Source organism: Xiphophorus hellerii, chromosome 23 (genome assembly GCF_003331165.1).
Source record: "Xiphophorus hellerii strain 12219 chromosome 23, Xiphophorus_hellerii-4.1, whole genome shotgun sequence".
NCBI classification, from domain to species: domain Eukaryota; kingdom Metazoa; phylum Chordata; class Actinopteri; order Cyprinodontiformes; family Poeciliidae; genus Xiphophorus; species Xiphophorus hellerii.
In genome coordinates, this window is record NC_045694.1 from 2,874,230 (window position 1) to 2,888,663 (window position 14,434).

A 14,434-nucleotide genomic window follows, 5' to 3' on the forward strand; every position below is an offset into this window, starting at 1 on the left:
TGGATTGCTGCAGCTCAGAGTTTGTTTACATGTCTGCAAGAATCAGTTTGCACAAAACTCAATTTTAATTGGATTTAGTGTATTAGTTTATTTTGATATAGTTAAATCAGACATATAAAGTATGAAAAGTAAAGTTTTTACGCTTGCGTCGAGATTTTGTGTTTATTACATAAGAATAGTTGAGCACAAGTTAGCTTGCTAACAGCATAATAGGTTTATAGCAAGCTGTTATGCAGAGACAAACAAAATGAGGATGAGTCCAGCGTTTGCTGCTGAATCGTTTTGACAGCTTAATTGGAAGGAAAACATGTAGGAGTTAAAAAGAAACAGAAAAACATGTTATTGAGATGAAGCGCTGATGTCTGATGTGTAATCTCTGCAGGACTTACTCTGTAGTGTGAGATCAAGGATCAGTTGCATCTATATTTAATATTTTGTATGTTTTTTTTTTAATCTTATATCGTAGAAACATATCCTACAATCCCATCGTGGAGCTTCAAATGGATCACTTTGACAAGTTACATAAACTGAAGTCTTTGTAAGTATTTGTTCTGTTCCTGACACTGACCGCTAGCCTTTACTGTTGCAGATTTAAGGACAACAGCAGCTTTGTATCTGCTTTTGAAAGGGTAATAAAGTCTTTTATGATGTTTAAGATCTGCAAACAAGTTTTTTGTGACATGCCAAATAGGAAAAAATTTAACAGTAAGACAAAAGCTGGGCAAAAAGACCAGAAAAACACAAATTCTCACACAGTTTTACAAAGTGTGTACCCAAATGTATTAAGTGTAAAACTAACCTGTCACTTCAGAAAAAGAGCATCATTCCAACAGTAAAACATGGTGGTGGTAGTGTGATGGTTGGGGCTGCATTTCTGCTTCAGGGTCTGGACAATTTTCAATAACTGATAAAACAATTAATTAGCTCTCTAGCATAAATTGCTAAAGGAGTGCAGGGACACTTTGGTCATGAAGCAGGACAATAATCCAGAGCACAACACAAATTCACCTCCAAATGGCTCATAAAACAACGTTTTTGAAACATGCTTTTTTTAATCTATTATTGATAATAAAATTTGTTTGATCTGAATTGAAGTTTGACAAGAGAAGCATAGACAAAGGAAGTCTTCACTGTTCAGAATTTGTAACAAAATCTATGTTTTTATGTTTCTCAGGAGCATAGAGGGAATAGAAATTGATAACATACAGCGAAGGATGTTTGAACCTCTCAGATACTTGACTCACATGTAAGTACAACATTATCATGCTCTGTGGAGACCTTCATTTTTTCACACATAAGGTACTGATAAGACCGAGTCACAGGCTAACCTTACCGGGCCTCAGCTTTAAATCCATCTGGGAGATAATTAAACCAGCTTTAAGGTGATCCAACCTCTCAGAGGGTAAAGATGCATAATTCATGAATTCGTGGAAGGAATAAGTTCCTTTTTTACTTTTTTTTCAGTTGTAGTTTTTCGTTTTTATTCAAGTGGGCCAAATAAATACCATTAACATTGAGAAAGATGGTGATCTGGTTTGTTTTAGTAAAAAAGGTTTAGTGTTAAAGTTTCATTTTCAGTAATTTTTTTTTTTTTGCAGAGGCTTATTGCCCCAAACTGTGGTAAGTAAACTGAAAGGTAATTTTGTAGCACCAAACAGTGAAAAGCAATTTCAAATCTTAATGACAAACACTTTGTGCTGTGGAAGGTTACATTGTGTGTGTTTTTTCTCTTAAATCAACCAGCCTGGATATAATCTGCTTCCAAATATACAATTTCTATGATTTTTCACCAGATTTTTCAAATCTGGTGAAAAAGATTTCACCTTTGTTCACTTTGGGAACAAAGTAGAGGTGCGCAATACATCGGGTTTGGACAGGGTTTTCTTCATTTTTTACCACTTTGTCTGATATATAAAACTTCGATTTGAATAAACAATGTTCTATTCAGTTTTGTTGGTCATGTGAGAATGATGGTGAAGCAGTGCATTGTGGGGTGTTCTCACTATGTGGAAAAGGTAGGAGAACATAATACGCCATCAGTTATCAGACACAACAGCAATATTAACATTAAACATTAATACTAACTCAACAGTTTATCTCCTATAATGATGCAGTCAAGTCCTTGAAACTTTTGACATTTTGACATGTAATCTCAAACTTGAATTTATTTAAATTACATTTTATGTGTCAAACCAACACAGAGCAGTAAACAATACTGAAGTGGAAAGAAAATGACCTATAAGTTGTTAAAAAAAAATGAAGTATGCGTTCAGCCCTTTTAACCATAAATAAAACTCTAAACAGCCAGTTGCCTATGTAATGTAATCTCAGTGTAAATCTAACTGTTCTTTGAAGGCCTCACTGGTTTGTTAGAGATCATTAGAGAAGAACCGACATTATAAAAACCAAGGAACACATCAGACAGGCCAAGTTAAACTTACGTTCTAAAATTTTTATTGAAATTTGGGTTAGTAACTTTATAAAAATGGACCAATTCATTCTGCAAATATTTGCACAAATGTAATATTAGGTCATTATATACAGAACTCTGCATTGTTTTTTTTTTATAATTTCAATCAATAGTCCAAATTGAGTAATTTGAGGATCTGAGAGGTAATCATTGATTTTCCTTTTGCTTTTCATTAAGGCCATTTTAACTGCTTCTAGTTACCATTCAGGCCAAAGTGACACGGTGAAGAAAGCAGAGCTGTGTCAACGCCCCACACCTAAAAGTAAATGAACCCAAAGCCAAATGCTTGGTTGGGTTTCAGTTCTTTTAGTTTTGATAAATGATTGATGTTAAATCTCTGTTGACTTTCTCCAACAAAATATTATAAGAACAAAATGACCAGTTTTAATCCAAATAGGTATTTTAATAAGTCTCCACCTCCTGAACTGCACAGTCTGACAGAAATGAGATCACTGTCCTTCTGTTCTTCCTTATCTTCCAGTTTAAATGCACAAATAGACAGTAAGGGTAATATTGTGGATAGACCACTGCAGGCTGCAAGTAAACACACACCCCATGCCTTAGCATTAGATTGCTTTTTTGATGTTGTTTTGTCTGTTTTCTTAGCTATTTCAAGAAGTTCCAGTACTGCGGCTATGCCCCTCACGTGCGCAGCTGCAAGCCCAACACAGATGGCATCTCGTCTTTTGAGGACCTGCTGGCCAACATCGTCCTGAGGGTTTTTGTCTGGGTTGTCTCTGCCACCACATGCTTTGGCAACATCTTTGTCATCTGCATGCGCTCGTATATCCGCTCTGAGAACAAACTCCACGCCATGTGCATCATCTCCCTCTGCTGTGAGTCAAACTGCACTTCCAGGGGAACAGCAGTCATTTGGGAGGGAGCGTTGTGCAAAGGGAGGGAGATATGGAGCCTTTTAAACTTCAGAAAGTACAAAGTGTCACTTGAAGTTTCTGCCTGAATTTTTATTTATTTATTTTTAGTTTGACTGTATTTCTATGACATAATGTATAGTCATGTTTCATTATGTTTCTCAGGTATAAAATATTTAATAAGTCTCACAGGGTTTATTATGAATTATATCAAGTTTATGCAAAGCATCAATATTTGCAGTGACTACTCATTCTATGTTAATATGTCTGTAATGCAGCCTGGCACTTTCACTTCCCAGAGTTTGTTTTTTGGTTGATCTGCCTAGAGGTTCTGGATGGGGTTAATTTCTTACCAATGAACCCAAGATGTTTATATTAGGGCCAGGAGTTTTAATTAATTTCAGAAACTCTAATGTGTTAAAAAATTTCATGCAATTAATTATATTTTTATGGACAGCAAACGTTACCTTGTGGGAACCAGAGGTGGACAGTGAAGAATGATTTCTTAGACCACTACAGTCCAATACTATACTTTTTCTGCTCAGATTTATTATGAATGACATTGATATCAGTTGCCCATTCATTTGATCACTCTCCATATCAACCCACAAACAGTAAAAATTAAAAAAAACACTACAGTACAGATAAAAAAAACAAAGTGTATTCATATTTCTCAAAACTACAAATCTGAATGCTTCTCACGCTGTCATGACTAAATGGAAAAAGATAAATCACTGGTGGGATTTCTCAAATCATAATTTCATCAGCTAAATCAATAGGGCAAGCCTCCCTGGCAAGGTCTATTCAGGGGTCCTGGAGAGGAGGGTCCGTCGGATAGTCGAACCTCGGATTCAGGAAGAGCAGTGTGGTTTTCGTCCTGGTCGTGGAACACTGGACCAGCTCTACACCCTCGGCAGGGTCCTGGAGGGTGCATGGGAGTTCGCCCAACCAGTCTACATGTGTTTTGTGGACTTGGAGAAGGCGTTCGACCGTGTCCCTCGGGGAGCCCTGTGGGGGGTTCTCCGGGAGTATGGGGTACCGGGCCCTTTGATACGGGCTGTCAGGTCCCTGTATGACCGGTGTCAGAGTCTGGTCCGCATTGCCGGCAGTAAGTCGGGCTCGTTTCCGGTGAGAGTTGGACTCCGCCAGGGCTGCCCTTTGTCACCGATTCTGTTCATCACTTTCATGGACAGAATTTCTAGGCGCAGCCAAGGTGTTGAGGGGATCCGATTTGGTGGCCTTAGGATCTCATCTCTGCTTTTCGCAGACGATGTGGTCCTTTTGGCTTCATCAGATCGTGATCTGCAGCTCTCGCTGGAGCGGTTCGCAGCCGAGTGTGAAGCGGCCGGGATGGGGATCAGTGCCTCCAAATCCGAGGCCATGGTCTTGAGCCGGAAAAGGGTAGAGTGCCTTCTCCGGGTCAGGGGGGGTGTCCTGCCCCAAGTGGAGGAGTTTAAGTATCTCGGGATCTTGTTCACGAATGGGGGAAGAAGGGAGCGGGAGATCGACAGGCGGATTGGCGCAGCGTCTGCTGTCAAGCGGGCGCTGTACCGGTCCGTCGTGGTGAAGAGAGAGCTGAGCCAAAAAGCGAAGCTCTCGATTTACCGGTCGATCTACGTTCCCACCCTCATCTATGGTCATGAGCTTTGGGTCATGACCGAAAGAACGAGATCGCGGATACAAGCGGCCGAAATGGGTTTTCTCCGTAGGGTGGCTGGGCTCTCCCTTAGAGATAGGGTGAGAAGCTCAGTCATCCGGGAGGGACTCAGAGTAGAGCCGCTGCTCCTTCACATCGAGAGGAGCCAGTTGAGGTGGCTCGGGCATCTGGTCAGGATGCCTCCTGGACGCCTCCCTGGTGAGGTGTTCCGGGCACGTCCCACCGGGAGGAGGCCCCGGGGAAGACCCAGGACACGCTGGAGGGACTATGTCTCTCGGCTGGCCTGGGAACGCCTCGGGATTCCCCCGGAGGAGCTAGAAGAAGTGGCTGGGGAGAGGGAAGTCTGGGCCTCCCTTCTGAAGCTGCTACCCCCGCGACCCGACCTCGGATAAGCGGAAGAAGATGGATGGATGGATGGATAAATCAATACGGACTCTTGATTAAAATGTTGAGTGATGTTTCCAGAAAAGCTGAGATGCGTCGTAAAAAGTTTATATGAATGCAATGTTCAAACCATGAATGTAAACCAAGATTTATATTAGTTTTATTTTTAACTCGATGCCAACAAAATCTTTTAAATATATTCTGGATACATCTACCACCAAGGCTGTGTAAGTGAAAACTGTCCCTCTACATATCAAAATTTAATGTTTTCCCCCCATGCACGTATGCTCCAATTTTCTACCACGTTTTGGCTTGATAATTTTACATGACCTTGTTAATATTGCATGAAGGAAGAGGAGTGAGAAAACAGTTGGGGGTAGAAAGCTGGCACCCGGGCAGTAAAAAAGCTAATTAAGTTATATATTACCCTAAAAAAGTAAAAAATATATCCACGCATCAATCAGCTCAAACATTTCACACAACAATTTGATTCAGTTGGTAATAACTGAATCAACTGAAGACAAGTTTCATAAAAAAGAGCTCTGTACTGATGTCTAATGAAGTAAGCAATACATAAATATTTAACCATATTTTTTATCAACATCTCTGCACTAGAAATATTCATATATAAACTGTACAATCTCTAGCTGAATCTGTGATTTCAAGTATATAATTTGTCTCCAGAGCCTTTTGCTTGGCTAATGGTGAGCTGAGAAAAACTCTGCAGTTTCCTGACAAAAGAAAAGTTGTAGTCTTTTCAAAGCTGCAGCATCGAACGTTTAGAATTTTTTTATTGATTACTTAAAACTATGTTGTGACAGTACAATATGGATATAGATGTTATAAATTTACATCAAAGTAAAAGTTGCTAAATGCATTTGCACTCACCACTTTTCAGGATACAGGATATTTTCACAAATATCCTATGTTCATCTGCTCCATAATTTCCCAATAATACATTGATATATGTGGTTGTAATGTGACAAATGGGAAAAATGTTTATAAGGGTGTAAATACGCTTACAAGACAGAGTAACTGCACAGGAGAGTCCAAGAAGAGAAGATGCGTGGACATGAGTATGTCGCACAACATTAGTCCTCACCATTATATGCAGTTCAGTGCAGTTTGCTGTTGTCTAGGTGACTTTTACAGCAACACGGTGCCAGATACATTTTGTGTTCCAGGTGGACGGCTATTAAACTAACATCTATATGGCAGTAAGTTAAAGTCTGTTAGAAAAACAGAGAAAATGACGACACATTCAAAACTCAACATATTGTTCCTGACATTTTCAAGATGGCTAAAGCGCTTCATTAAAAGAAGAGGTGATGCAATGCAGAGGTAACATGCCCAACTCTTAAACATGTTCCCTGAATCCTTACAAAAATAAAGACATTTTTGTGTTTTGGTAGCTCACAGCTCAACACGGGGTTTCATCAGAATGCTTATGAATGCAATGGCATTTGTTATCAGCATCAGATGAGGACTCCTTGGGTGTTTCATGATTTAATGAGGAGAATCAGAATAGATGTTTTTTTAAAATGGCCATTTAAAATGAACTCCAGACTGACAACTGAGGAAAACGGAGTTGATGGTAAAGACGGTTTATTTCTCAGGAAATATTTGAGATTGAAGAGCAAATCTGCTGCTGGATGTGACACTGTGTAAACTGTCCATATAAATAGAAAACATGTTTTACTTTAATCAAAATTTGTTACAGCCTTCAAGTTATACAATAAACTATGAAATTATAGGTTAGAGCAGGGTTTCCCAAACCTTTCCTTACCAGGGACACCCTTTGCAAATCCTCAGACATTACTACAAAATATGTAAAGAAACTGGCCACTTTTAGAAAGTTTTTTTTCTACACTTTTATTCAAAAATTAATAGTTATTACATTTGTTTAGCATAAGTGTTGCCTCATATTTTCTGACTTTAGCTGGCCATAATTTCTGAGGGTTTTTTGAAGCAGTGTTCTCCACAGGCGGGCTGCTGGATGGTGGCTTCATTTTTTTCTATTCAGAAACTTGTCCATTTTGTATTTTTTGTCCTCATACTTCCAATTTTCTAAGACCCTCCTAGCTCTTCATGGTGACCCCCCACGGGGCCACAGCTGCCACTGTGATAAACCCTAGATTGAAGGGCACAAACTTTTTTCTAAATGTTTAATAGACCCATGACAAATGTACCATAAAAGGTGTCAACCAAGTTTGAATTTGTTTTCATTTCAAGGCATTTGTAGCCTAGTTGCTTTAACACATTGATCTTTAAAACTTTATTCCTTTAGAGTTGGCTGAAAAAAGCTAAAGTGAAGCTTAAAGGGATGAAAAAAGAGATAACTGGCCTTAAAATGGTTTAATCTCTTTACCAGAAGTGGATTGTGTACTTCTATATGCAAACACAGCATGTCCACAAAGAGCTTCTGATCTGCATATAAAGGGATGGAACAGATTTAAGTTCACAGGCAAAGTATAAACACATTCAAGTGTTGAGCCATCTGTATTCAAATCTGGATCAAAAGTTGGTTTGAAAGACATTTCCATCTATTCAGCCACATTCATCTTTGACTGTAACCTTTTACTCACTGAAAACATTTCCCTGTTTGGTTTTTACATTTGTTCTTTTTCTACAAAAACATGTCAACAAAATGTCCTTGTACCTGAAGCCAAGATCCTCCTAGAGATCCCAGTCTGGCACGGAGCAAATCAGTTCTGTTGTTTCCCACTTTAAATCCTCACATCTCAATACTGCATAGAATCAATAATAAAATGTTGAGATCTTTATTTATTTAATAAATCAAATGTATTATATATCACTTTTAATAACTTTATGAGATTAATTTTGCAAAATTATTCGAGAGATTTTTTTTTTTTTTACATTTCACAAATGTTAATATATTTCATCTAAATTTTACAGACAGTAAGGTTAAAGGTATTTTGAAAAGAATGGGAAAATATTTTGTTTGCAAAGTTGCAAAGCTGGTAGAGACTTATCCCAAATAACAGGAGAATTTGCAACAAAAGCTGAATACAAGTAAACACTAAACTTTTCAGATTTTAATTAGTACAAAATGTTTAAAACTAGGCATATTAACAATTATGGACTACTTTGTGTTGGTGACTCATATAAAATCCAAAAGAAATACATTAAAATTTGTATTGGCACTGTATTCAGGTGATATTTTATGCAAAACAAAGGGTAAAATGACAATAGTGGTAACATTTTCCAGTTGGATATAAACTCCAGATTTTGACTGATGCCTTTCAGATGCCAGGAAGAACAGCAACAGATGGAGGATATATGAGTAATTAGTTTTCACACAGCACCAGTGGATGAGCATGTGGGACTTGAATCTAAGAAAAATGAGACTACTCTGCTTGGAGGAACCTGAGAAAGAAAATAGGTCAGTTATCAACATTATTCCCTAAGAAAGCGCATGAGGAGCTTAAAAATATGATGTATAATTATTCTTGAGGCAACAAGAAGAAAACTGTGCTTCACCATCTGTAGTGGCCATATTTAATGCGTCAGGTCAAATGTGACCTGCATAATTTCATCCATGAACTCCGTGGATAATTACACATTGAGTTGCTCTTGGCCCAACGTAATAGGCTCACAAGGCTGCTTGTGGAAGGTGGTGTACATCTCTATCAACCCCCAGATTAAATTCTTTGTGTACCCATAACTTGCTTTAATAACTGCTGCAAGTCTTCAAGGATATGCCAGCTTTGCATACCTATGACAGCAATCAAGTCTTACTACAATTTTTTATTGGATTTTGTTTGAGCTTTGACTGGGCCATTCAAACACATTGATATGTTTTGATCTACAGCATTTTGTTTTGGCACTTTCTTCATATTCGATGCAGTTTCTCCATTAAGAGACGAACCTTCACCCCAGTCTCAAACCTTGGTCAGTGTCCAACATATTTTCTTCCTGGACTGACATTCATGAAGCTCCTTCCATCTTCCTATCATCTCTGTTTCCTGTTGAAGAAAAGCGAAAATACGCAAAAACATTTACATTGATCATTCTAAGCTGCTGTCAGTGCAAAGGCACAACCTACTGTGAACAGAGCTGCAATGGGCAAGATGAATTTAGACATTTCCCTGGCTATGTCTGTTGGTGGCTACTGTGGCTAACAGTATCTTATTGGTTAGCAAGTCAGTTCCGAACTTGACGTTTTCAGCTCTGGATCAGGCTGATATGGGCACACAAAGCTGTTTCTCAGTTCTCAAGCAGTATTTGGCAGCTTTACTTTTCTTCCTTGGTGGGGTTGTGTACTGTGTCTGTTGCTGTGTCTGAACCTGTAACTACAAGGTTCCTTCTGCAGAAACAAACCAGCTTTGTCCAGCCATCCTTCTACTGATTTCATCCGTGTCTGGATGCAAGTTTTTTGTTTTGGCCACTTGCATCTTTCATTCTTGTTCCATATCTCATGACCATGAGTAAGGGTCTGAACTTTGAGGAACTGGTATATTGAGAGCTTTGCTGATCTGGTCAACTCTTTCTTCACTAGAACAGATGCTCACATTACTGTAGGCAAAGACCCAATCTGTCTGTCCATCTCCGGTTCTTAACATCACTTGTGAACAGGGCACCAAGTTGCTGTTGTGAGATTTTACATTCATTTGAAATATTGCATCATTTGGTATTCAACTATTATTGGAGATATTTAGCTGTCATCTGTGATAGCTTATGGTGTGCTGACATAATGAAGGAATTACTCCCAGAGGGTCATTTTTGTTGTGCATCTGAACATTAGAAAGTGACTGACGAGACATCTATAAACTTATTAGAGAGTATGACTTGTAAATTTGTAATTTGTTTCTTGATCGTGACAGGAAATCTTTTTAATAAATTGCCAAGGGCAGTGAGGAGTAAACACAGAGGAAAACATTGTCCAGGGAGGTAATAAGACACTTTTGATCAGATGGATAGTCCTGTACTAAAGAAAATGTCAACTCTCTGTATGACACCGGTACACTGCATATAATTAAGTATTTCTACCACAGGAGACCTTGGTTCTTTGCTATGATAATGTGCTTATGTGCTGAGTTATTAATACTAATATGTTGACTGCTCCTTGGAATAGCAGCTCAACTCAAGCTGAATCTGCAGACATCCCAGAGGGCTTATTGTTTATTATTTTACTTTTTGTGCAGTAGGATTCATATTTAACCTCAACAACACAAGAACAAGTTTCAACACAGAATACAAAAACTGCTGCTTCATGTTTTAAAAAAATTAAAGTAATGTTTGTATTAAAACAAAAGCAATTATTATTATTAGATTTTGTTTTGGTATAGACCAAGAATAACATGGTTTTCCTGTTTTGCATTTTGGATACAAAAAACATTAACATTAGCAACCTGATTTGCCTGGCTTGCAAATATGTTTGCATCTTTTTATGTCCTTTTGCATACTTGTTTATGCAGAATGGAGGTATACTGAAAATCAACGTGTCTCTGAAACATGACATAATACCAGTAACTAATTAAGATTAATGGGTGACTAACAACAGAAGCCAGACCTGCAGCTGTACATGGACCCTCACATTCTGTATGTTTTTAATGTAAAACCTTCAAAGCCCACCACTGAACAACGCCCTTTTTCCTAGCTGCACTTTTTCTGACTAATTATTTGCTTTTTTGTTTTTCAATCAAATTAAAAATATGCCATGAGCATAAGTAGAGACTGCTGCTGAAGATTCTAAAGTATCTTTGCAAAACTGACTTCTTATGACCTTCTTTCCACACTGACCTCATCCTTCCTGACTTCAGTCTGTGAGAGTTTCCATGGGAAAGTTTTAAGTTTTGAGCTTTTGTGAATCACTAAGGACTCTGCTCTGACTACATTCTCTTACTCTAATACATCCTTTGATCTTTTCAGCAAGATAACAGGTTGACAGTTTTAATTTATTCTGAATAAAAAATGCTAATTATCTAGAAAGGGCATCCATTTCTTTGTCATTGACATTTCAGCAAGTCTTATAGTGGATAAGGTGGTGAGTTGTATGAAATAACACAGAGAAATTTAGGACACCCTCTGAAAGCCTCTGTTTTCGTTTTTTTTTTTTTTTTTACAAAATTAGATGTACTGGGGAAAAAATAAAAAGTAAAATAATTATATATATTAGAAAGAAAATACTCAAAAGAAAACCTCAAAGTACTCACAACATGGACATCTTCTGCTTATAGACAAGTGGACTCTATATGTAATTTTTTATTCTTTTCAAAATCATTGGATGAGGGTTATGTTCAGGTGATCTCTATAGTTAGAAAGTTGCAGTATGGACATCTAATATCAATTTTAACAATACTTAGAAATTAAAGTAATCATTAACAATAAAAATCAAAGAAATTTCTGTAAAAGAAATGAATTAGAACACCCCCTCATTTATTCCCACTTCAACACAGTTGTCCAGGATTACATTGCTGACCTTGGGACACTTCCAGCATGCCTTCCCCCCTGCCCTTTCTCTGCCTGTTGTCTGATTACTATGAGTAAAGGTCACCAGAAGCACAAAAAAAGGCTAAGGTAACCAATCAGGAGTGTTTTGATGGACCTGTGCCCTGTTCAAACTTTAGACATTTACAACCTTTTTCCACTAGGATCAACTCAGCACAGCTGAACCCGGCTCTATGTGGTCATAAGGTTTTTCTACTACTGCTTAGGTTCAAAGCATGTGGAGTCCGGTTGAAAACATCACGTCAAGTCTGTCGGTCACTGATTGGCTAGGGAGTGGAGTCACTCTTTGCATTATGAGAGATTCTTACAATAATCAAACATTTAAAAAAACTCAAAACAGTGACTGACATAGCTTCCATATTGTGTTTGTATCATACAGATCCATTTGCACCACTTTTCAGGCTCTGGGATCGCCCAACTATTTGACACCCACCCACTAGAGCTGTTTCTCAAATTAATGGAAAATCACTCTAAGTGTGTAAACTAGAGTTTAGTTGAGTTTAGCCATGCTGTTAGGTGCTTGTGGAAAAGTCATTTGTGTGATGTGTTAATGACTGTTGAAAGGACAGTTAACACCAGGGTACAATCAAAACAGCAAGCTTCAGAAACTGGATTGCAGCAGAGGATTGTCTGAGTCTGGTAAGAGAACTAACAAGGTCTCGAAGGACTCTGAAAATTTGCTATTCTACTGTCTGGAACATAGTCTGCAGATGAAGGATCTTTAAAACAGCTGCCAACATGCCCAGGTCTGGGCAAGTCCACCCTAAAAGTGGATAGCAAATGCTAAAAAAGACTACAGAACCACTCAAATGGCAGAATTTAGGAGTTTAATCAGGTTTCTCTCTAAAGTAAGTTGTTCTTTCTTGCAGGTGCTGATGGCCTGATGGGTATTTATCTCTTCATGATTGGTGCGTATGACCTGAAGTTTCGTGGCGAATATAATCGTCATGCTCAAGCCTGGATGGACAGCTCTCAGTGTCAGGTCATTGGCTCTTTGGCTATGCTGTCTACCGAAGTGTCCGTGCTGCTCCTCACGTATCTCACCTTGGAGAAGTACATCTGTATTGTTTACCCTTTCCACTACCTGACTCCCGGCTGGCGACGGACTGTCAGTATCCTGTTCGGGATATGGGTGTTTGGATTTGTCATCGCCTTTTTGCCTCTGGCCTGCAAGGGTTTATTTCGCAACTTTTATGGCACCAATGGAGTCTGCTTCCCTTTGCACTCGGAACAGCCAGAGACGCCCTGGGCGCATGTGTACTCCATTGTTATTTTTCTTGGTGAGCATTTGTTTTCATGTTTACTTTTTCCTATTGCATAACCATGTTTTTAACCAATTTTACTTAATACATATATTACTCGCATAACTATTTGGAAACACATACATCTTTTTGTTTGGTTTCCCATAAGTTTATAAATGTGCCCCTGCATATAGATCTGATTCAAATTTATAGTATACTTGTGTATTTTGTATCAAGATTAAGAATCCTACAGATCATCTTTGACGATTACAATGTTAAGAAACCCTGTACACCCCAGAAGTAATTCTGAACTCGGTACTCTCTCAACAGGTCTCAACTTGGTGGCATTCCTCATAATTGTCTTCTCCTATGCAAGCATGTTCTATAACATCCAGAGAACAGGCACTCAGACCACCAAGTACAGCAACCACATAAAAAAAGAGGTGACCATCGCCAAGCGGTTCTTCTCTATCGTCATCACTGATTCCCTCTGCTGGATCCCCATTTTTGTTCTCAAGATCCTTTCACTGCTGCAAGTGGAAATTCCCGGTAATGAAAAGATTCCCACTTAAAGTCCACTTAAATATGCTCTTTCAGTACAACATAAGTGGCTGGCAGCTTGTGTCTGAAGTATTTTTTGTGGTGCGTGTTAGCACTAGTGACAACAACAATTGGCAATTTAAGTTCCTGAAATAAAAGTTTTGCAAAATAATTTCAAGGGTAAAGTGTATCTGTAAATATCACCTTCAAAAGCAATAATAATATCTATTCTTAGTAAAAGCTGTATTCACAAGCCTCCTTGAATTTTTCCTCACTTTTGGTGTTTATTTCAGGTGTAGTTACAACCTGAACAAAATCATATTGAATGAACAGAGGTTCTTGGAAATAAAGCTTACATCATTGGCAGTCTTGTATATTTTCCCTTAAATTGTGCCACATTTGTAAGGACGATGCATTTCTGGGTAGTCTACTGAAAAAATAGCCAAATGCCTTTCTATCCATGCCAGACTGCTTATCCTGCTCATCCTGCTCAGGAATGTATTTTTGGTGTCTTTTGGACTGGGTAACGGATGTTCAGAGAAACAAGTCATTTTGGCAATTTAACAACATTAATTCAACATACAGGAGCATTGATGGTGTGTGTAAGAAACATATGTAACCACAACAGTCTGGCATCTCCTTATGCTAGTCACCAGCTCGGTTACACACTGCTGTGGGATGATATCCCATTTCTCAACCAGCAGCTGTCGCTTGTGTTTATCCCTCTACATAAACGGCAAACCAAAGCTGATCCTACAAGTGTTTAGTGGGGTGGAGGTCAGAACTGAAAGCTGGTCAT

The 14,434-nt window shown here is 38.5% G+C and overlaps 1 protein-coding gene across 1 annotated transcript in view; it reads left to right on the plus strand.

The window, feature by feature from the left end:
* Window positions 1-14,434, plus strand: part of rxfp1 (relaxin family peptide receptor 1) — a 94,350-nt gene that overhangs the window by 72,332 nt on the left and 7,584 nt on the right. The window contains exons 13-17 of the mRNA XM_032555743.1: window positions 467-538; window positions 1,175-1,246; window positions 3,077-3,306; window positions 12,724-13,134; window positions 13,426-13,644. Of these exons, the coding sequence (XP_032411634.1) occupies window positions 467-538; window positions 1,175-1,246; window positions 3,077-3,306; window positions 12,724-13,134; window positions 13,426-13,644 (1,004 nt within the window). The remainder of the gene's footprint in view (window positions 1-466; window positions 539-1,174; window positions 1,247-3,076; window positions 3,307-12,723; window positions 13,135-13,425; window positions 13,645-14,434) is intronic.